The 25,106-nt window shown below is 33.4% G+C and overlaps 1 protein-coding gene across 1 annotated transcript in view; it reads left to right on the forward strand.

The window, feature by feature from the left end:
* The window catches only part of CDC42BPA (CDC42 binding protein kinase alpha (DMPK-like)), a 245,435-nt gene that overhangs the window by 132,929 nt on the left and 87,400 nt on the right, over positions 1-25,106 (forward strand). Inside the window, exons 13-19 of the mRNA XM_012644402.1 lie at positions 951-1,193; positions 1,446-1,556; positions 12,510-12,757; positions 15,101-15,206; positions 20,875-20,999; positions 23,920-24,025; positions 24,440-24,588. Of these exons, the coding sequence (XP_012499856.1) occupies positions 951-1,193; positions 1,446-1,556; positions 12,510-12,757; positions 15,101-15,206; positions 20,875-20,999; positions 23,920-24,025; positions 24,440-24,588 (1,088 nt within the window). The remainder of the gene's footprint in view (positions 1-950; positions 1,194-1,445; positions 1,557-12,509; positions 12,758-15,100; positions 15,207-20,874; positions 21,000-23,919; positions 24,026-24,439; positions 24,589-25,106) is intronic.

Raw genomic sequence — 25,106 nt, forward strand, 5'->3', positions numbered from 1 at the left:
TTTTTATTTTTCTTGCTTCATAAATGTAGAGCTTCCTAAATTGGTAGATCCATGTCTTTAGTTTTAACACATTTTTTTTTTTCATTTCTAAATGTTCTATAAAGTTCTTCTGTAAATCTGCGTGGTCATTTTTAATAGTGTTTTGTCATTTTCCCTTTTTTATGGTTTCTTTTTATATTCTTCAAGCATTTCATATATAGCAATTTTATGTTGATATCTAATGGTTCTAATATCCAAATACCTTTGGTGTTTATTTTTATTGTTTATTGTTTCTGTTGTTTGATTATGGTAGTTTGTTTTTTGGGCATTTGGGAATCTGTGGTTATAAGCTCGTACTTGTTTGCTTTTAATGTGTGAAAAATTCAGACTTCATCGAGGTTCCCCCCCCTCAAGAAGATTTGCATTTCCTTTTACTGGGAGGCAGGTAGCTGTACTGACCTGTCTACTTTAGCCCCCCTCTGAGTTTCTCACTTCAGGCTGGGAGTCTCAGGTTTGTTTTTTTCTCCTTGCTTCTGGCTTAAGGCTTAGTTTCCCCATCAAGGGCAACCCTGTAACCCAAGTTTGTTTTGTTTTGTGTTTTTAATTATTTGTAGTCTTTCATGTTTAAAAAAAAAAAAACGAAACCTCACAAGTATTTATTAAATTTCACAAAATCTTTATTTTGACTATCACATCTTATATTCCTATATTCTTTACTCATTTGTGGAAACTAAGGTACTATAACGTTAAATCAGCAGCTCCATTGCATTTATCATGTTAGCATAAGGAATTCAGACTATAAATAGGGCACCATGCCCTTAATATCTGTTCAGAAGTAGTTCATTTCTTATAATTTTGTCCTGAGGTGAATAATTTTGGCTCTTCTTGACTTAATAATAGCTACTTTGGTGGCCAGATTTGGTCTCTAGGTTGCAGAATTGGTAACTTATATTCTTTTTACAAAACTGTAGGAACTAGTCCAGGCTAGTGAGCGATTAAAAAACCAATCCAAAGAACTGAAAGACGCACACTGTCAGAGGAAACTGGCCATGCAGGAATTCATGGAGATCAATGAGCGACTAACAGAATTGCACACCCAAAAACAGAAACTTGCTCGCCATGTCCGAGATAAGGAAGAAGAGGTGGACCTGGTGATGCAAAAAGTTGAAAGCTTAAGGCAAGAACTGCGCAGAACAGAAAGAGCCAAAAAAGAGGTTAGTAGTCAGGCAAATTTTATAGTGCCCATGGGATAGTGATTAAAGCTGCTTTTTGAGACGAGTGAAACAATATGTAATTTTTTCTCTAATTTTTTAAAAAAAGTTATTTGTATAGTTTGATATTATTATTTAATGTGAATTTCAACATTTGAGTTATCTTCCTATTACAAGGTAAATTTGCATGGATAAAAATGTTTGGTTTGAAAAAATTATAACCATGAAATCTGCTTTTTTCATTTTATTTTAAAGCTGGAAGTTCATACAGAAGCTCTAGCTGCTGAAGCATCTAAAGACAGGAAACTGCGTGAACAGAGTGAGCACTATTCTAAGCAACTGGAAAATGAATTGGAGGGACTGAAGGTATCTTTTAATTTCACCTTTATGAAGTCTAATCAATTTTCTTCTCTTTAGGCTTGATAGAAATGTTAGCTTGTATACTCTATTCAGTGTAGAGTGAACTAGCTGCCCTTCAAACCTAGTATTTTTAATTCTCACTCTTACCAGTAGGAAGCTGATATAGAATTCCTAATCATGTTGAAGAAAAGGGAAGACTATGTTTGGTGGGGAATAGGTATCAGGAAGGAGTTAGAATATTTATGAAGGATTGCTTGAACAAGATGTACTGGTAATCTGCATGATAGACATGGTTAGATACTAGACCCTCTATCTATCTTGTAAATGACTCAGGGGTACTTTTGCAGACACTTGTGTTATTTGTGATGAGATGATAATGGGCATGGGATAATACATTTCAGCAAAAGTTGCTTTGCAAGGGAAATCCTTGTGTCATCTCTAGAGTTAGACTACCTAGTATTAATTTCTCACTTCACCAATTACTAGCTGTGTAACACTGGGCAAACATTTGCCTTCTTTATACCCTAATTTTCTCATCTGTAAAACTACTTCATGTCAGGAGAACATACATACATTTGTAAGCTGACATATTGTAAGTGCTCAGTAACTATTAATATAATAATAATATTATGTATGTCTCAGTGAATTAAGATTAAATTGATGTCATATTTTCACAGCATTAAATATTAATAATAGTCTGAATGTAGTGTCTGCCCTTTTTTGACTCTGAACTTTGTCCATCCTCTTTGTTCTGCTTTGCCTATCAGCCCCTAATTTTACCTACTCCTTGCAGAACCATGCCTGGTCTATTATCTTATTAATCCAGAATATAAAAGAATCAACATGAATATTATCTCAGAAAGTCTAGATACTCCTTCTGTAGTCCTTTAGAATTGTGTTAATAACTGTAGCATAGCTCTATTGTAATTATTTATTTGGAAATGTATATCCCCACCTTCACTGTTACCTAGCTTATTGAAAACATAGATACATTATTAACCTGACTCTGGCAAAGTTCCAGATATTTAATATTTGTTTAACAAATGTGTTAAATCAATGAATGAATCATGTGGTAGAGCTGGTCAGAACTTACTTTTTCTCTGACAGTTGAATTTCAGTGGTTACAAGTAATTCTGCTGTAAATAGAAATATAAGAAGAAGAAATATAGATTTTATTTCTTGTTTTTGTTTTGGGAGTTTGCTTATTTTGGTTCATCATGAATGTACAGTCTTCGTTAGCTTACAAAGTAGAAATGTGTCTTCTGTATACATTTAGGCCTCTAGAGCAGGATTAGTGTATAGAAGTCATTACGTCACTGTCTCAAATACTTTTCAGTCAGGGCCTGCTTTGTTTCCAGCACAATTCTAAGTGCTTTGGATAATAAGAATCATAAAGTGCAAACTGGAAGAAATCTTAGGCATTCTTTTTATTCGAGGATACTGAGACCCAGAGGAGTCTCACTTTTACAGTCATAAGTGATAGAGTACAATTTAAACTCAGGTTTTCTAACTCTCAGTGCCACGTTCTATCTAATAGTTTAGTGTTTGTTTGTTTGTTTGTTTTTTTATAGTAAGCACTGCTGTGTTGAACACTCTGAATCACATATATTTACCCCTGTCAAACACTCATCTCTGTGTCATTTATAAATTCAAAATAATAACGTATTTACCCAGTAAATAAGTTAATGCATTTAAAGTGCTTAGGCCAGGACCTGGCACGTAGTAGAGGCTCAATAAGTATTCTGTGTGATTATCACCACGCTTTGGTTTCCTTGACATATTTCCTAAAGTGGGATGTCTTGGTCAAGAGATATACACACATAAAGTTCAAACATATTTTAGCCCTTTTAAAGATTGTAGGAACCTTCACTTTATTAAGAACACTTTTTAACAGACTTAAAAGGAGAAATAGATAGCCCTACAAACAATAAGATTAGAGACTTTAATATCCCACTTCCAATAATGGATAGAATATATAGACAGAAGATCAATAAAGATATTGAGGTCTTGAACAATACTATAACTAACTAGACCTAATAGATAGATAGATAGTCAGCCCTCCATTTCCATGGTTTCCACATCTGTGGATTCGACCAACCATGGATCAGAAATACTCAGGGGGAAAAAATGGATGGTTCTGTCTGTACCAAACGTGCAGATTTTTTTTTCTTGTCAGTATTCCCAAAACAATACAATATAACAACTATAGAGCATTTACATTGTGTTCAGTATTGTAAGTATAGTCATGAGTCACATGACAACATTTTGGTAAACCATGGACTGCATATATTATGGTGATCCTGTAAGAGTATAATGGAGCTGAAAAATTCCTGCCACCTAGCGATGTCTTGATGATCCTGACGCTGTGTAGGCTTAGGCTGATATGTGTGTTTATGTCTTAGTTTTTAACAAAAACATTTAAAAAGTAAAAAAAAAAAAAAAAAACTAATGGGAAAAAGCTTATAGAATATGGATATAAAGAAAGAAAATATTTTTATACAGCTGTAAAATGTGTTTGTGTTTTAAGCTAAGTGTTATTACAAAGGAGTTAAAAAGAAATTAAAAGTTTATAAAGTAAAAAAGTTACAGTAAGCTAAGGTTAATTTATTATTAAATAAAGAATTTTTTAAAAATAATTTTAGTGTAGTCTAAGTGTATAATGTTTGTTACAAAGTCTACAGTAGAGTACAGTAATGTCCCTGGCCTTCACATTCACTCACCACTCACTCACTGACTCACCCAGAGCAACTTCTAGTCCTACAAGCTCTATTCATGGTAAATGCCCTACACAGGTATACCATTTTTAGTCATTTATACCATATTTTTACTGTTCCTTTACTATGTTTAGATATACAAATACTCACCATTGTTTTACAGTTGCCTACAGTATTCAGTACAGTAACATGCCATGCAGGTTTGTAGCCAAGGAGCAATGGGCTGTAAGATGTGTAGGAGGCTCTACACATGTTGTTCAAGGACAAAATCACCTAATGACAGATTTTTTAGAACATATGCCCATCGTTAAGTGACATATGACTGTAATCTAGAGAAGATTTAAAGTATGTGGGAGGATATGCATAGGTTTTATGCAAATAATATACCATTTTATATAAGGGACTTGAACGTATGTAGATTTTGGTATCCAAGGGGGGTCCTGAACTTCCCTTAGGGATATCTTGGGACATCTGCATATAGAACTTTCTACCCAACAATAGCAGAATACACATTCTTTTTATGTACACATGGCAAATTCTCCAGGACAGACCATATGTCAGGCCATGAAACAAGTCTTGGTAAATGTAAAAAGATTGAAATCATATGAAATATCTTCCCCCGCCACAGTGGAATGGAGCTAGGAATCCATAGCAGAAGAAAAACAGGAATGTTCAAAAATATGTGGAAATTAGTCAACAGGCTTTAAAACAACCATCAAAGAAGAAATCACAAGGGAAATTAGAAAATAGAGATGAATGAAAATGAAAACACAACATACCAAAACTTACGGGATGCATAAAGGCAGTCTTCACAGGAAAATTTATAGCTGCAAATGCCTATGTTGAAAAGGAAGAAAGATCTCAAGTCAATAACCTGACTGTATACACCTAAGGAACTAGAGAAGGAAAAGCAAGCTAAACCCAAAGATAGCAGAAAGAAGGAGATAATAAAGATTAGAGCAGAGGTAAATAAAATAGAGAGTAGAAAAATAATAGAATCAATGAAACCAAAAATTAGTTCTTTGAGAAGATTAACAAAATTGACAAACATATAGTTAGACAAGAGAGAGAGAGAGAGAAGATGCAAATGACCACAATCCAAAATGAAAGTGGATACTTTGTTACTGATCAACAGAAAGCAAAAGAATTATAAGAGGGATACTGTGCACAATTGTATGCCAACAAAGTAGATAACTTAGATGAAATGGACAAATTCCTGGAAGCAAACCTGAAGTGACTCCAGCCAGACAAAATAGAAAATCTCCACAGACTAATAACAAATACATTGAATCAGTAATGAAAACATTCCAATAAAGAAACGTTCGGGAACAGGCTGCTTCACTGTTGAATTGAACCAAACATTGAAAGAAGAATTAACACCAATCTTTCTCAAACTCTTCCAAAAATAGAAGAGGAGGGAATACTTCCTGACTCATTCTGTGAGGCCAACATTACCCTGAATACCAAAGCCAGATAAAAACATCACAAGAAAATTGCAGACCTGCATTCTTTATAAAATATAAGTGCACAAATACCCAAACAAAATACTAATAAATCCAAAAGCATTTTACAAGGATTATATACCATGACCAAGTGGGGTGTATACCAGTGTCTCAACATAAGAAAATCAATCAGTGTAATACATCACATTAATAGAGCTAAAGGAAAAAAACTACATGATCATCTTAATTGTTGCATGAAAGTCATTTCACAGAATCTAACATTCTTTCATGATACTCTCAGAAAACTAGGAATAGAAGAGCATATTCTCAACATGATAAAATAACATCATACTCAATGGTGAAAAGCTGCAAGCTTTCGCCTTCAGATCAGGAATGAGGCAAGGATGCCCATTTTCTTCACCATTGGTATTGAATATTACTGGAGATTCTAGCCAGAGGAATTACACAAGAAGAAGAAATAAAAGACATCCAAATTGCAAAGGAAGAAGTAAAATTATGTCTATTCATGAATGACATGATCCTATATATAGAAAACCCCAAAGAACCCACAAGGAAGGTCCTAGAGCTTATAAACAAATTCACGAAAGTTGCAGGGTACAAGATAAGCACACAAAAATCAGTTGTGTTTCTAAAAGCCAGCAATGAACAATCTGCAAAGGAAGATAAGAAAGCAATTCCATTTACAGTTGCATCTGAAAGAATAAAATACCTTGGAACAAATTTAACCAAGAAAGTTAAAGACTCATGCACTAAAAATGACATACAAAACATGCTGAAATGTATTAAAGAAGACCTAAATAAATGGAAAGACATCTCATGTTTACGTATAGGAATATTTAATATTTTTAAGATGCTGGTATCACCCAAAGTGATGTACAGATTATCTCATTTCCTGTCAAAGTTTCGATAGCCTTTTTTTTTGCAGAAATGGAAAACCCGATCCTTAAATTCATACAGAATTTCAAGTGACCTGAACAACCAAAACAATCTTGAAAATAGACAAAGTTGGAGGACTCATACTTCTTGATTTCAGAACTTACTACAAAGTCACAGTAATCAAAACAGTGTGGCACTGTTACAAGGATAGACACATAGACCAATGGGATATAATTAAGAGTCCAGAAATAAATGCACATATCTATGGCCAGTTGATTTTTGACAAATGTACTAAATCCATTTGGGGAAAGAATAGTCTCTTTAATAGATGTGCCGGGACAACTTGATATCCACATGCAAAAGAATGAAATTGGTCACCAACTTCATACCATATACAAAAAGTAACTCAAAATGGATCATCAACCTAAATCTTAGAGCTATAACTATAAAACTCTCACAAGACATTGGATTTGTCAATGGATTCTTAGAAATGACACTGAAAGCATAAGCAACAAGAGAAAATATAGATAAGTTGGGCATTATCAAAATAAAACTTATGTGCGTTGCATCAAAGGACATTATCAAGAAAATGAAAAGATAACCTAAGGAATGTAAGAAAATATTTGTAAATCAAATATCTGATAACAGATATTTATTAAATCTAATATTTTGCATTAAATAACATATTTAATATTCAGATAATATAAAGAACTCCTACAACACAGCAAAAAGACAACCCAATCAAAAAATGGGCAAAGGACTTGAATAGACATTTCTCCAAAGAAGATACACAGATGACCAATAAGCACATGAAAGATGCTCAACATTATTAGTTCAAATTAAAGGCAAAATGAGATACCACTTCAGACCTCCTAAGATGGCTAAAATTAAAAGGAAAGAAAGAAACAGAAAATGAACTTTGGCAAGAAGGTAGAGAATTGGAACCCTGATACACTGCTGATGGGAATATAAAATGATTCAGCCACTTTTGTAAACAATTTGGTGATCCTCAGAAAGGTAAATGTAGAACTGCCACGTGATCCAGCAGTTCCACTGCTATGTATATACCAAATATTTGAAGGAAGGGAATCTAATAGATACTTTGACACTAGTGTTTATTGAAGCATTATTACAATAGCCAAAAGGTCGAAACAACCTGTGTCCATATCAACAGATGGATAAACAAAATATAATATATACATATAAGGGAATATCATCCAGCTATAAAAAGGAATGAAATTCTGATACATGCTACAATATGGCTGAATCTTGAAAACATTATGCCAAGTGAAAGAAGCCAGATACAAAAAGACAAATATTGTATGATTCCACTTAAATGAAGTATTTAGAATAGGCAAATAAATAGAAACGGAAAGTAGAATTGAGGTTACCAGAGTCTGGGTAAGGAGGAATAGGAAATAAATTCTTAATGATTATAGAATTTTTCTTTGGGATAATGAAAAAGTTTTGGAAATACATAGTAGTGATATTTATACAACATTGCAAATGTAATTAATACCATTTAATTTTACACTTAAAATGGTTAAAATGGAAAGTTTTGTTATATATTTTACTACTTAAAAAAAATTAATACTATAATATACTAATAACCCAAATAATTGAATTTTATAATTTAAATAAGTGAATTGTGTGGTATGTGAATTATATCTCAATAAAAATTTGTTTTAAAAAAGGATACTTTTCAAGGTTGTATACTACCGGAGTTTTTCTACCCTATTGTGTTAGTTCGTTAGGGCTGCTGTTACAAAGTACCACAAACTGGGTAGCTTAAAAGACAGAAATTTATTGTCTCAGTTCTGGAGGCTAGAAGTTCAAAATCAAGGTATTGGCAGGGTTGTCTTCTGCTGGTTTGCTGGCAGTCTTTGGCATTACTTGGCATGTAGATGCATCACCCTGATCTCTGTTTTCATGTTCAGATGGTGTTCTCCCTGTGTGCATGTCTGTGTCCAAATTTCTCATGCTGGATTAGGGTGCATGCTAATGACCTCATTTTTAACTTGATTACCTCTGAAAGACCCTATATTTAAATAACATCACATTGCAAAGTACTGTGTACGTTAACATATGAATAGGGACACAATTTAACCCATAACACTTGTATTTTTCATTTAATAATGTAATAAGCATTTTTACTTATTACAAAATTATCAGATACATAATTCTAGTGATTATAAATAGTTCAAGAAGAATATCCCATATAGCCAATTCTCTATTAAATTTTTTATTTTTCTTTAATTCTTTATTCTTTATTTTTTCAGTATTGTAATTGCCATGAGCACCTTTATGCACTGCTTTTTCTATATCATTTTCTTTCTTGCTTTTTTATTTTTAAACATGGGATCTCTCCCTGAAACCCAGGCTGGAGTGCAGTGGCTGGATCATAGCTCCTTGCAGCCTCCACCTCCTGGACTCAGGCGATCCTCCTGCCTCAGCCTTCCAAATTTAGCTGGGACTACAGGCGCATACCACCACATCTGGCTAATTTTTTTATTTTCGTAGAGACAGATTGTTGCTGTGTTGCCCAGGCAGGTCTCGAACTTCTGGCCTCAAATGTTTGTCATTTTTTTTAGAACAGGTACCTAGAAGTGAAATTAGTGATCCTTTTAAGACATTTGATAAATGCCACAAATCTTTGCAAGTATGAGAGGCAAAAAAAGTTTTAACTGTATTTTTGCATTTCTTGGTTTATTAGTGGATTGTTTATTAATCATATTTTTGCTTTGTAAATTACCTCTTTAAGTCATTTGCTCATTTAATTTTGTAGTCTTATCAAGTCATGTAAACTCTTTGCACAGTAAAATTTTACTTTTTAAAATATTTTCAGCTACTATTCCACCAGTATATCATTTGGCCTTTAATTTTGGTCTTGTTCCCTTTTAAAATTGCAAAAGATGTATTTATCTTTTCCTCAGTGTTTCTTCTATTGCTTCAAAGCTTGGCTTATTCTCTTTCCAGAGTTTTGATATGTATTTAATTCTGCTTTCCCCCAGATGTTTCTATGGGGTTTAAAGATATTTAGCTCTTCAATCTATTTGGAGTTTGATTTGCTAAATGATATGAGAGTCGTTTTGTTCTTATGTTGCTAGCTCATGATTCTAATTCCATTTATTAATTAATCAGTGCCTTACCCATTGATTGAAGATATGTCATATATTGAATTAAATTACATAGGGGAGGAGATCTATTACAGTGGTACTTCATTAAAGATTTAATAATATGGTTTAATATCTGAAAAGTATATTTGTCCATAACCCCCTTTGGTATATTCTTTGGTATTTTTACCAGTTTATTCTTGCCCACACACTGCAAATATTTGTCTCCACCCCCTCCTATATTGTAACACTGCTCCTGATATTTAAAAAAAAAACTTTTTATTAAAATTACATGGAAGATAATTTGAAAAATTGAGTACATGTATATTTAATGTTCCCTTTTAAACACTTGTTGTTTTCTATAAATCAGAAATTTTTCAATATTATTATTCCTCATATGTGTGTTATTAGTATGTGGTATTTTTGATTCCTTTTGCTGTTAATGAAGAAAATTTTTATTATGTTTTCTTATTGCTTATTTTAATATCTAGAAGTATTTGTTTTTATCTTTTATACTATTTTACTCAACTCTATCAGTTCTAACACTTTTCAGTAGATTTATGTGCATTTTCTCGGTGAAAAATTAAATGGAAATGATAATTTATCACTTTTCTTTATAATATTAATTTCTTTTAACTATTTCACATTGGTCAGATAGATTACTTGAAATTAATATTACTTAAGAATGATAATAGAAGATATCCTTTTTGTTTTTGTTATGTCTCAGTTTACTGGGTGTACTTCTGATGTTTCACCATTAAGTATTTTGTTTGAGAGCTTGAAATGGATACTTTTTAAATTAAAAGAATTACTATAATCTTTTTATGGTTTTATTTTGGGATTTGGGATAATATTTGGAATTATTATTGGATTTTATCAAAATACTTTTGGACAAGGGTACCTACTAAGATTATCATTTGGATTGTTAAATTTAATCTATTCAAATATTATATTTTATTACACATGTATTAATAAGTTTGCTAACATTAAATTGCCTTCAATACCTGCAATAAAACCTATTGTTGTAGGTTGTTCTTTTTTACTTAAGATTTAAATTTGTTTTTATAAGTGTTTTGTTTGGCTTTTCATATTCTGTTCAATGAGTGATATGCATCTGTAACTTTAATTGGTGGTATCTTTGTTAGGTTTTGATTTCAGGCGGTTTTTCCATGATACTTCTTGTACATGTTGCTGCCATCCCAGCAGTGAAACTAAACTAAACAGAACAATGAGCTAAAAGTGTTTTTTAGGTGATTAGAAAAATGAAAGAGAAGGTAGAGGTGACAATTTAGGCATTATTTTCATAGAGATGCTTAAGAGCAAGCACCTGACTTGCTCTGGCTCTTCCCAGGTTAAGCAGAATATTGCATGTCAGGATAGCTCATAAACCGCTGGATGACGTGGATCTGGCACATGAAAAGTTTTTTTTTTTTTTTTTAATAAATGGTTTAAATATTGCAATGGACACCCAAGGACATTTCTCTGGTCAACATTGATTCCTTTCTTCTTTTAAAGTTATATACTTCAAATGTGAAGGAGACAGCATATTTCTCTTTCAACTTGAAATCAAACTACCCTTACCGATTTTTCTGTCCTTAAGATTGGCTTCAAAAAAGAACACAGTGACCTCAGGACCTTGATTCCTTGTTATCACTGTTTATAAGCACATAGGTTCTTTTAGTTTAAAAGTTTTATTGCTGATCATTTGGGGAAACAGGTAGACTATAACAAATTAATGGCCATTGGAAAGTTACAAAGCTCAGGAAATCTTATAGTCATAATCTGACTGGGTACGTTTCTGTTTACCCCTTAGACAGTACCTGGAAGAACCTTTGGACTTTACATTTTCTTTTCTTTCTTATTTCGGAGAGGATATTTTAGCCTAATTTCTAAAAAGGTGGATTGCAACCAAATTTCTCCTCCTCCTTAATGTCCTACCTAAAAGTGAAGAGACCTACCATTTTTTTAAGCAGGGGTGTGAAGGAAATGTTAGTTTAGACCTTTGCCATTTCTCGTTGGGCTATGCAAAAGCCCTCTCTCTTTTCATACATTCTAGCTCTATCATCTCTTCCCCCATTTTAATTTTTTAAAGACACAAATGTGCTTCAAACTTACCTGTTCCTCATCAGATACAGGTGGCAGTTAGATTTTTCCTTTACTCCATATACCAACAGTAATTCTAAATGGAAATTTAAATGTAAACAAGAAATCATGAAAGTACCAGCAAAAATTTCACATAAATTGAGATATAATCTTTTTGTGAAGAAGACTATAAAAAATAACAACAAAAGCTATATAGGAATATAAACTGAGAAAATATTTTAACATACATGGCAGACAAAAAGTTAATAGTGAGCTGGGCATGATGGCTCATGACTGTAATCCTGGCACTCAGGAGGCTGAGGCGGGAGGATTGCTTGAGATCAGAAGTTCGAGACCAGCCTGAGCAAGAGTGAGACCCTGTTTCTACTAAAAATAGAAAAATTAGCTGGATGTGGTGGTGCATGCCTGTAGCCCCAGCTACTTGGGAGGCTGTGGCAGGAGAATTGCTTGAGCCCAGAAGTTTGAGGTTGCTGTGAGCTATGACAACACCGCCAGAGCTACAGAGCAAGACTCTATCTCAAAAAAAAAAAAAAAAATTAATTAATAGCCTTAATACAAAGTTTTATTTTTGTGTGATAATATATAAAAATGATATACATTTATATGAACAGTCCTTCATATTTTAGAAATCCTTATTTGATATTTTTTTATTCTTGTAGATAAACTAATCTTTTGTTATTACTTCTATAGCAAAAACAAATTAGTTACTCACCAGGAGTATGCAGCATAGAACATCAGCAAGAGATAACCAAACTAAAGACTGATTTGGAAAAGAAAAGTATCTTTTATGAAGAAGAATTATCTAAAAGAGAAGGAATACATGCAAATGAAATTAAAAATCTGAAGAAAGAACTGCATGATTCAGAAGGCCAACAACTCGCTCTCAACAAAGAAATTATGGTTTTAAAAGACAAACTGGAAAAAACCAGGAGAGAAGGGTAAGAATCAAATTATTTTTTACTCGTGCAGTAAATATTGAGTACCTGTTATATCAAGTACTGGAGATACATAGACAATAAACATATCCCAGTCCTCAAGGAGACCTAAATCAAAATTGGTAAATAGAAAATTACAATGTAGCACGATAAAAAAGCAAATGGAATAAGTTTAGGGGCACAGGTAGGAGAGGCACAAAAGGTAACTTTGGTACATGTAGACTTTCTGGACAAAATTTGTTTTAGGCCGAGACCTAAGAAATCAAGAAAGAAGTAGCTGGGGAAGAGTGTCCAGGCAGAGGTAGAAGAATGTGCTAAGGTCTGAAGGGATAGGGGAGCATAGCACATCCAGAAAATAAAAGCTATTTACTGTGGTGGAAGCATAGGTAGAAAGTGGAGTGGTAAGAAATGAGGCTGGCAAGGAAAATAGAGGTAAGATCATGAAAGAATATAAGGCATTTGCACTTTTTTTTAAGGCCACTGAAGTAAAGTAACCCAATTATGTTTTTGAATGATCACTCTTACTCCTATGTGGAGAATGGACTGGAAGGAGCACACTGGAGGGAGGAATCCAGCTGTGAGAGCTGAGGTGGTGAATCTCAGGTAGTGATGGTAAAGATGGAGAGAAGTGGATGGATTCAGAAGTACAGAACCTGGAGGACATAATGACCAGTTGTGAGAAATGAGGGAGCAGGAAAAATCACCAGTGATAGGTTTCTAGATTTTAGGCAGCTGAATATACTCTTCTCCTGCCTACGCATTCTGCCAGAGCAAGAGATCACCCCACCTCTTACTGTCACAGCCAGCACCTGAACTGAGGGAGGCTGAGGGCAAGTTTGCCAGCCCTAGTCTCTGGTCCCCCCAGGATTCAATCATGTCATCCAGGGACTTGGAAACTGGGTATTACCTAACCTAGTCCACCACCACTAGCACCTGAACACTATCCTAAGGATCTGAGATCCAACTGACCCAAATTACCAACACCACCATAGTGGGTACCTACCTGCATGAGCCACTTCTCTACACTGAGCAACAGAGTTCCTGACAGAGGAGAACAAGTGAACCACAAAGCTGTCTGTTTTGAACTGAAGGAAGAGGTTCCAGGTGAGAATACCATACCTACCACAGTGAAAGGTCTGTACTATTTAAAACTGTTGTGAGAGAGAGAGAAGACTGAGGAACTACTCTAGACCAAAGGAAATTGAAGAGACATAATTACTAAATGCAACACATTTCCCAGTTGGATCCTGGACTAGATAAGAAAAGGAGACATTGTTGAGATGGTTGGCAAAACTTGAATTGGATTTGTGAATTTGGATGGTAGTGTTCTAGCAATGTTGATATTTCTAATTTAGAAGGTTGCTTAATGGATATGGCAGAGAGTGCCCTTGACTTTGAGAGATACACACTGGAGTATTTAGGGCTAATAAGGCATGGTATCTGCAGCTGCCTCTCAGTGGCTCAGAAGACTAATGAAGTCAGTATACGTACACAGTAATGGAGCAAATGTAGTAAAATGTTAACATTTGGGGAATCTGAGTGAAGAGTGTATAGGAATTCTTTGTACTATTGTTTTAATTTTTCTATACAAATGAAATTATTTCAAAGCAAATTTTTAAAAATGTCTAAATTTAGATATAAATTAATTTCTGATTATGAACAAAATGTTTGAAATACTATTCTTAATCAAATTAGTATCACTAGGAAGTGATTCTGACCCAATCTTAAATAAGGGCCCATGATTTTGTATATTCTAAGAATATTTTGGTGCAGATACACAAAGAAAAGTATCAATTTGGTCTCAGAATAATTTGTCTCTGATAATAAAACATAATGAATATGAAGCAGATGGCAATTATTATTTTCATTTTGGTAGTTTATTCATTAACCCTGAGACCTTCTCAGACGATACAATTCAAATTAGCCACCTCCTCACAGATACTGTTGAGGACATTACTGTATTTCATTCTTTTTATAGAACTGATTATCTGAAATTAGTTCATGAACTCACTTTTCATCGCCAGTCCTCCTCCACTGGAATGCGAGCTCCATGAGAGCGGGGCCTATCCTTAGGGCCTGCAACAGCCCCTTGGCACCTAGGAGGCACCCATAAATGTTTTTTAAATGAACGAGCGAACAAATCATCATTATTGTATTGTAAATTCTTGGAAATTATTTTCATCAGGCCTGTCTCTGCATGTAATCATGTTGTATTCTATGTGAATAATGTTTCTGGAGGTCAGTCTGGTATTCATATATTACATAACTATTCCAAACATAATTCCTTTCAAGTTTCCAGTTGACCTTTAATTCTTTTTTTCCCTTTTGTGTTTTGAATTGTGTTAGTCAAAGTGAAAGGGAAGAATTTGAAAATGAGTTCAAACAGCAGTATGAACGAGAAAAAGTTTTATTAACTGAAGAAAATAAAAAACTGACAAGTGAACTTGATAAGGTGAGTGATTCAATCTCATTTATATGAGTTGAGCATATGCTAGATGTTCAATATTATGATAGGAATTGTGGTTTTAAATTTATATTTGGTATACATTTTTGGTTTAATAGTCTTCCTTATAAGCTGTGATTGCTTATATAATATAGGCAATTTTTGGCTATACCAATCTGTGACAGGAGTCTTCTGTAGAGAGAGTTTTGTGTGTCTCGTCATATTCTTTGTCTCATTTATTTTTTGAGCCTTTCTTCTTTATTTCACTTTCCAACTATTCTGTTTCATTTTTTCCTCACTTATTTGTCACTTACCCTGTCGTGGCTGGCTAAGTTCAGGCTAGATAAGTGCAGGTCAAGCTAAGGCTGCCCACAGGGAGAGCAGGGACAATTAGGCCAAACTTGGAGAAATTGTAACAAGTATGATTTCATATTCCCGAAGCAGAACTGAAAATAGCTAGAAATGATACCAGGGGTAGATGATAATCCAAAGAAACCAACTCTGCCCAAATTCTAATAAAGCGCAGAACCATGTATTGAACTTGGAAGTAGTAATATTTGTGAATAAAATATCAAATACTTAACGGAATTTTTTTCCGGTTAGTATCACAGTTTTCTCAAACTGTCAGTGTTCTGCATTTCTTGTGCCAATTCTTAACAATTTTAAAAATCCTAATATTAACCAGAAATTTTAATAATTCTATTTACATTTAAATAAGGGCTAAATAACTGCATTTTATAATGATTTTTAGAATTTTCCTCCAGTAAAAGTATTATGTTCAATTATTAGTAGTAGTAACAGACTGAAAGACAATGACTAAATAGTTGTAAAATAGAGATTTTTCGTTTTTCAATTTTCCATTGTTTTCTATATAGCTCTCTGTTTCTCTATTTTCTCCATGATTATTCAGCATTTTAAAAAAATGCTACATAAGGATTTAAAGCATTTTAAAAATGACTTTGGTTGAAAATGACTTCAGAAAGAATACTGTTAGTTCATTTCATAAAATCTTACAAAGCTAACATACACAAACATTGTGGAAAGTGTCTAAATAGTAGGATAAATGGATTTTTAAAACCCTGAATAGTGTATGAACTTTATCATATAACTCTTAGTTAGTTTAACTGAAATAGGACTAATAATATTTGAACTTTATCCTAATAGGTCATATAATTATTATTTCATGTGTTTTGCTAATGTGACTACAAAATTTAACATCCTTTTAAGATTCTATTAGGAGTTACTGTGAGTTAAAAAAACATAATTAAACTTTAGAAAGCCACTTCATGTAGAGTTAATAAGCAGATTACCTTGTAAAAGATGCTATTACATGTTAAGAAAAATTGTATTGGAAAATAATCAAATTGAATGTCAATCAAATTTTGAATTCAGCCCTTGATTTAATTTCAGCCATAGATTTCTGCTGAGTTTATCCAAATATATATTTAGAGAAAACTTTTAAAAAAAATACTCATTTGATTAAAATTGTGTTGTGATCTAATACATCCATAAGGAAGGTATTAGGTCCGGAGCCAAGAGGGAGACACATGAAGCCTCAGGTGTAGCAAAATACTGTTTATTTGAGCATCTGGGTGCAGATGGCTGGAGACTGAAAAGAGCATCCATGCCAAGAAGTGGGGAGAGTGGTGGGTTTTATAGGAGGTTTGGATGGAAGTTTGGGGAGGGTGAATTTTTTATCTGAACAGTAACCAGTTCTACAACTGTCTGTGGTCAGAGTTAAATTTACAACTTCCGGACTCTCCAGACTCCTACGGCTGTTGTTTCACAGGCCTTAGGATCACTATCTAAGTTTTCCATTAACCATTATCCGCCTTCTGTCCTATACATACTCTCTGGGTTCTCACCCTGAACAAGCCTGACAGAAGGGACTTACTTAGGCCTAGTACATAAAGTGAAGCCTCTTTGATGAGGCCTGAAGGGTGGTTTGTAAAAAGTAGAACAATACCTTTTCTTGCTAAATTGAAAGATGTATAGAATATGAGTAGCACTTTCAGAGCAAATTAATATGGTAGACAAGTATTTAATGACCAACGATTGCAGGGAAATATTTATTCCTCGGTATGAGGATCTAGGATTTCTGTTTCCATTTGAGCCTCTGCTCTATTTCTCATACTTTTATTCAATTTTTGCTTCTTTCTCTGCTTAACTGTCAGTCTACCCCACTGCATATCTTCACTGTCTCTTTCCATTTATTCAGTTTCCAGTTTGATTTGAATTTGGTGTTTTCCCCAAGAATAACCACTGAATGCATTTGCCGTTGCTGTACCAACTGTTCCATTGGAAACCAGCTCAAAGAGAACTCAATTCCTTCTCAACAGAATTGCATATATAGAAGTCAAAAAGCTATTATTAGGTTAATTTTGAAAGTTATATGTTATATAATAGATTCTCACATTTTTAAACTCCAAAAATAAAAGTTAAAAAATAAATAGAAAAAAATTAGTTGATATTTTTGAAACTTTTTAATTTGGGGTTTAAATTTTCTTAAATATGACATTAAAAGCACAACCTATGAGAGAAAGATAATGATAAATTGACTTCATCAAAATTTGAAAACAACATTAAGAAAGTGAAAAGACATGCACAGATGGGTAGAAAATACTTCCAAATCTAAACTTCCAAACTAAAAATGATCTTTATAATTTTTAAATGACTATTTTGATAAAGAAGAATGTGTGATAGATACCATATGTGGTTCACAAAGGTGAAAATATTTATTATTTGGTTCTTTACTGGAAAAGTTGACTTAGAAACATGGTTTCCGCCTCTGCTCCGTTAGTCAGGGCTTTCCAGAGAAACAAAACCAATAGAGAGAGGAAAGAGAGAGAGAGAGAGACAGAGAAGGAGGGAGGGAGGGAGATTTATTATAAGGAATTGACTCAAGTGATTATGGAGGCTGACAAGTCCCCAAAATCTACAGTTGGCAAGCTGGAGACCCAGGAGAGCTGACAGTGTATTTCCTGTGTGAGACTGAAGTGCCTGAAAACCAGAAGTCTATGATGTAGCTCCAGTCTGCAAGCTCAAGACCCAGAAGAGCTGCTCTTTCAGTTCAAGTCGTAAGGCAGGAAAAAGACTATGTCACAGCCTGAAGGCAGTTAGACAGGAGGAGTTCCCTTTTACTCCTGGTACAGTCATCCTTTTTGTTTTTCTGTTTAGGCCTATTCAGTCTACCAATGCAAATGTTAATCTCATGCAGAGACACACTGAAAGATGTACCCAGAATGATGTTTGACCAAATGTCTCGGCACCCTGTGGCCTAGTCAAGTTGACATATAAAATTACAATCATAGTGCCCTAATCCCTAAAAACCTCTGTAAGTAGCTCTTCTAGGAAAAACTCACCTCCTTCAAAGTTGAGTCATCAAAAAGAAACTAGCACAGTATCTCTACAAACATACCAAAAAGGAAGAAAGGAACAGTAATAACTAATGGTAGGTGAAGACAGGTAATAAAAACAAAAAAATGTAGCTATGAAATAGGTAAAATAGTGTGCAAATATTTTTTCATGTATTTAAGAAAGCTTAAAGCAAGAACTTGTGTGAGAGATTAGTTTTCATCATATCCACCACCTCACCAAGAAGAGCTATAAAGCTGGATTTTAAAAATATTTTTTAATACTATCGGAATAGTTCCTACAGTATTCATCTGTTGGAAAGCACTGGAGTGATAGCCCGGCAGCCATGACTTTACAAACTGAATTTCTGTAGGGAAGAGTAATGCAGAGAGATGAGCTCAACATTCAGTGCCACTTTTCCTCTTAAGGCATTTGCTGATATGAAAGTAGTTGCTGAGAATCTGGAAGTTGAGCACAATATTTTGCAGTCTCACAAAGCTAGAGAGATAAAAATTGAAATTCAGTGCCTGTCAAGTTGGGGAATCCTTAGTAATAATTCAAGTTTTCAGTTGGACCCATTGAAAGGCTACATTTTAAGAGTAAAGGTGAATCAAAAACAGATTAGCCTTCTCAGAGACTGAAACCCAGCCTCTGCATAGTCTAATCCCTGATCTCTTTATTCTAATTGGCTACCATAAGTAAAAGTAAATGCTCCCTGGAGGAAGATATTATCCAGAGCCTCAAATTATCCCTAAGACATTTATATTCAACATGTAGCATGCATTAAAAAATTACCAGACATGCCAGCAAACACAACCAAATCACTAAAAAACAAAAGAAAAATATAACAGCAGAAACAAAATTAAAAAAGGAAAAATGGAAAGAAAACCAGACAGTCAGTAGAAACAGACCCATAGGAGTTCCCAGTATGGAATTTTTATAAATGGACTTTAAAATTACTGTGGAATTTTACATACTTGAACATACTGTGGTATATTCAAGAAAGTAGAAGACCTGGTGAAGAATTTCAGCACATAACTGGAATCTATGCAAGAGAGTCAAATAGAATTTCTAGAAGTGAAAAATAAAATAACCAAAATACTCAATAGAAAGTTTTATTAATAACAACAGATTGGAGAAAGCCAAAGAAAGGACTGGATATGTGGGAAGAAAAAAGTTCCAGACTGAAGTATGGTCAGGGATTAAAAAGAATATCAAATGCAGAAAAGAAGATATGAGAAATAGGGGACATGGTAAAAAGCTCTAACATGCAAATATTTGGTTTCCCAGAAGGAGAGAAAAGAGAGACTGTGGCAGAAGTAATATTTGAAGAGTTAATGGCCCATAATTTTCTCAAACCTATGAGAAACATTTAACCACAAATTCAAAAAATAGCACAAATTCTAAAGGTGATAAATAGAAATCATACCCCACTTAGACAAATCCTGGAAAAATGCCCCCAAAACTAACAACCAACATAGAATCCTAAAAGCAGCCAGAGAAGAAAGACATTATATTCAAAGGAGTAAAAGTTAGACGGAAAGCTGAATTCCCATCAGAAAAAAAAAAAAAAAATTGGAATTCAGAAGAAAAAGGAATGACATCTCAAAGTGCTAAAGTAAAATAACTGCCAACTTAGAATGCTATATACAGCAAAAGTATCTTTCAAAAATGAAGGCAAAAATTCAGAATGTAGAAACTGCAGGACAACTTACTTTTTTCAACAAATAAATTACAAGAAAAATAAAAATGTTGGAGGAGCACCTATAAATACAATAGACTTAAAAGACATAGCAAACCATTAAGTTGTGTTTACTGAGTGGTATCGTGACTCAATTTAACAAATTAAGTTTTTTGACTTGTTGAAATAACTGGAAATTTGAACATTTACTACCTATGTAATGATACAGGAGGGGTAAGAGAACAGGAGTACAAATGAAACAAGATTGGCATGCAGGTGATCATTGCTGAAGTTGAGTGGTGAGCTCATGGGAATTCACTTATATTGTCCATTTTTTATATGCTTGCAAGTTTTTTTTTCAAAAAAAGGAATGACATAAAGACATTTTTAGACAACAAATGAGATGATGTTATCAGTAGAAATAGGCCATTCCTTAGGCAAATAGAGAATGTTCACAGAAAAGTAGCAGGAGAATTCAGAGAGTACTTTTTACTTCCAAATTCATTGACCGGAAGTGTATGTGATAATAAAAAGACAAGCATTTTTGAGTAGAAGATAGTGAGCTATCAGATTTAGCAACAGGTATCTGAGCATCTGGAATTCCTGGTCCTAAAAGTCACACATCTTAAAACTGCCTTTCAGCTTACCACTTTGTATGAGAATTTAAGTATACGAAACCAGCAGTTAGAAGAAGAGGTAAAAGATCTAGCAGACAAGAAAGAATCCGTTGCACACTGGGAAGCCCAAATCACAGAAATAATTCAGTGGTGAGTGCTTTTTAAATATGTTTTTGCAAATGATTGTGGACATATGCCCAAGTTGGTGTGAATTCCAAGAGGCCATTAACATGTTTTTTTATCTCATTTGTATGCTATGAAAAATAACTTACTCTGAAAAGCACCTTTTTATTACTGATACGTTGTTTGTATTCTGTGTTTTCTGTTATGATCCTGTTTCCTAACTCCAACAAATGTCCCATACCAGGTTTTATACAGCTTCACTGAAATCTGATAATACTTTCTAAGAAAAGAAAATGTTACCCCCTTTTAAGTCATGTTGGTCCTTAAAGAACTGATGAAACTCTTCCACTAGCTATAGATGTTGCTTTCTAAGATCAAAACTGCTGTATTTGTGATTATTTTAAGAAACAAAATGCCTGCAAAAAATTTAGAAGGTGAAGATACTGTACTATCACCCTCTCTCATGATTATAACAGATTAATTCACACATGGCATTTTAAGAACTTTAAATGGTTATAATTTAGTTTTATCAGCTGTTCCTCAAGCTCTTGGGATTTAATTTGTAATATTCATATTAGTAGCCTTCATATTCATTCATTCATTAAATGATTCTGATGCATGTAAAAATTTGTGTATTTTCATAATACATGGAGAAAGTAGAATCCAGTGAGGATTTTCTATTTCCTAATGAAAATAGGTAGCTCAACTTTTTATATTTTTTTACCCTTTTTGGCACATGTTAGGTGTTTAATTTATATCAGAACATCTACAAGTTGAGCATCCCTAATCCAAAAATCTGAACTCTGAAATGTTTCAAAATCTGAAACTTTTTAACTGCTGATATGATACCACAAGTGGAAAATTCCACACCTGACCTCATGTGACAGTTTGCAGTCAAAACTTTATTTCATGCACAAAATTAGTAAAAGTATTGTATAAAATTACTTTCAAGCTATGTGTGTAAGGTGTATATGAAACATAAATGAATTTCATGTTTGTTCTTGGGTCCCACCCCTAAGAATTCTCATTATGTATATGGAAATATTCCAAAATCCAACAAAATCTGTAATCCGAAACACTTCTGGTCCCAAGCATTTTGGATAAGGGATACTCAACTTGTAGTTTCTTCATATCTATATATAAATTTGTTGGGAATTTTAGTTTCCTTTGCTCATATTTTGGTTCTAGTAATTTTCCATTTTTCTTACTTATACCAGATTAATAGCCTCCTTCTTAAATAAAATTAAAAATGAATAAACATTGTATTTTTAAATAATTTTACCCATATGACTCAAGTATTTTGATACTGGCTTAACTATAGAGCTCTTGTGCTTATGACTGTGCCTATTCAGTGCATACAGAGGGAAGGCCCAGACTGTAGAAATCTGGTTGTGTTCCGTACAGTAGTTATTGGTTCGTTAATGTTTATCTTACATCCATATCATTAAGTCTGTATTTCTGAAGCTTAAACCAGCACTAGTTGAGGTCGATTAGCCTGGCTGCTTAAATGATAATACAGTTTTCTTCATTGTTACTATGTATAGTATCTTTGTACCCTAAAGAAGGTAATCTTCCCCTTCCCCATTTATTCTTTACACTGTAGATCAGATGATTAAATGAAAAGATTGCAAAGTTCAAAGAATTTTAGGAGGAAAAAGCCTCTCACTGCACAAACTTTCTTAAAATAATTTCTAAAGCCATTTTTCTTTAAAAGGCAATAAAAATATGTACATGTACGTAGAGCCTAAAATATGTAACTTTCACTGGAGTGGGCAACTTTTTACAATGGTTTTATTGCGTCTCTTTTTAGATTCTTTTGCATATGTTCTAAAAAACCTCCTACAGGAGAACATAGAGTACGAAACCCCTTTTAAAGGGCCTCTTTAAGATAGATAGATAGATATCAATTTGACTCCTCAAGAAGTTTAAATTCTGTAAGATGCTAAAGCAAGGGTTAAGATTTAAACATGTCTGCTGTATTCATCATGGATACGTATCAATTTACCTGAGATATACTTTCCTCATAGCTTCAATGACCTGAATTTTATCTGTGAAAACAACCATCTTATACAAAGACAAAATGTCTTCCCAAAAGTGTATTAGAATACATTTCAGAGCATCGCAAATTTCAACTCCATTTTTTTTTTCTCTGCGCAGCATGGATGTCTATATACCAATGGTTTTTATTCTTCTGGAGATAGGACTTTCTTTTATAGATTTTTATGTGCTGGGCTCCCCACCACCACCACCATTCCCTGTTATTTTGGAGGAGATATAACAAATGCAAACTTTTTCTTGAGAAATTCCAAAATGTAGAATTTAATTTGTCTTATTAAATATAATTGGAAAACTTTTCTATCTAAAATCATAGTAAGTTTATCAGCTAGATAGCCTTAAGATAGTAAGTAGAAATTAGTTTTCAGTAGACTCTAATCTTTTCTCTTATTATTTTATTGATCATTTTAGAAAACAGAAGGGCTTAATTACAATACATCCTAATATTTGCAAAATATCCTACTTTAAACTTAAACATTCTAAATTTGGTATATTTCAGTTTTAAGAAGGGTGTGTTGTGTTTTTATAAGATGAAATGCCAAAATCCAATTAATGAGAAATCATGGTATTCTTTAGAAAGCCTCACATGTGTATGCATGTGTGTTAAATGTTAGATTTAAAGAGTTAATTCTGTGGTTCAAGGGTGAAGTTTTACTACTTTATTAGATATGAGTAACTCAGACTTTCCTACACATCACCAGCTCTAATTTATATATAACTGAACAGTTCAGTAAACTTCCCAGCTGTTGATAGGTAATAGGACTATGGTAGACCCTTTGAAATAAATTATTTAAGAATGTCTTCAAATTTATATCACTTATTTCTCTATGAAGCTTTAAGATAATATATATCACACTGAAGTTTTTCTGTTTTACTTTTGTATATATTCTAGGGTCAGTGATGAAAAGGATGCACGAGGGTATCTTCAGGCCTTAGCTTCTAAAATGACTGAAGAATTGGAAGCATTAAGAAATTCCAGCTTGGGTACACGAGCAACAGTAAGCTCTATCATTTTGCATGGAGGCTTGTCATATTAGAAAAAAGAAGGCTCTAAAAACACTATAATAAATACTAATATTTGTGTCCATTTGTCTATGCTTTAGCCCACTATTTTTCATGAGAAATCAGGTAGTTAGGTCTTTTTCAGTTTAGGAAAACATAACACATAGCTGCTTAACTGTACTTTATGTGGATAGCCATTATTGGAAATAACTAATAAAACCTCATTTGTCTGTATTTATAATTATTTCTGAGTTTAATGAAAAATAATACATTTTCACAAGTAATGTTTTTATTTTATTCTATAATTAGAGAAAGATAGTGCTTATAAGTAGCTTCCAAATTCACTTGGGTTACTAAATTTAAATGTTCAAATAGGATGGAGCTAAAAACACAGTCATATTATTTCATAGGATATGCCCTGGAAAATGCGTCGTTTTGCAAAACTGGATATGTCAGCTAGACTGGAGTTGCAGTCAGCTCTAGATGCAGAAATAAGAGCCAAACAGGCCATCCAAGAAGAGCTTAATAAGGTTAAAGCATCTAACATCATAACAGAATGGTAAGATTGAATAATATCCTACTAGAATAATTTCTACATTTGTCAAAAATTATTCAGATAGAAGTTACACGTAAATTTTTTGTTTATAAACTTTTGTTATAAATAATAAAGACAGAAATTAAATACGCTTTACTTAAATGTGCTTGTGCAGCATTGAAAATGGACAGAGCTTTTCCTGGAGAATACGAATTCATCTCAGCATGAAGAGCTACTGAATATCATTCTCTGTGTTGTAATTTGGAATAAGTATGATCTTTTCTCCTTAGCCCAGGACATATGAGTTTACGCATTGATACATAAATCAGGGATACAAGTCAAATTGAAAAATTATAAACTTACTCATGTATATGCTCCACTTTCATGGTTGCCTATGAACGAAGTCTAATAGAAGTCTAAAACTAACCTCTAACTTTATAGCATTTTTTAATTTAATAATTTAGCTCAGGATCAGCAAATTTTTTCTATAAAGGGCTAGATAGTAAATATTTTAGGCTTTGAGGGCCATTACAGCCTTCATC

The sequence above is a fragment of the Propithecus coquereli genome, unplaced genomic scaffold, assembly GCF_000956105.1.
Source record: "Propithecus coquereli isolate 6110/MARCELLA unplaced genomic scaffold, Pcoq_1.0 Scaffold210, whole genome shotgun sequence".
Lineage (NCBI taxonomy): Eukaryota > Metazoa > Chordata > Mammalia > Primates > Indriidae > Propithecus > Propithecus coquereli.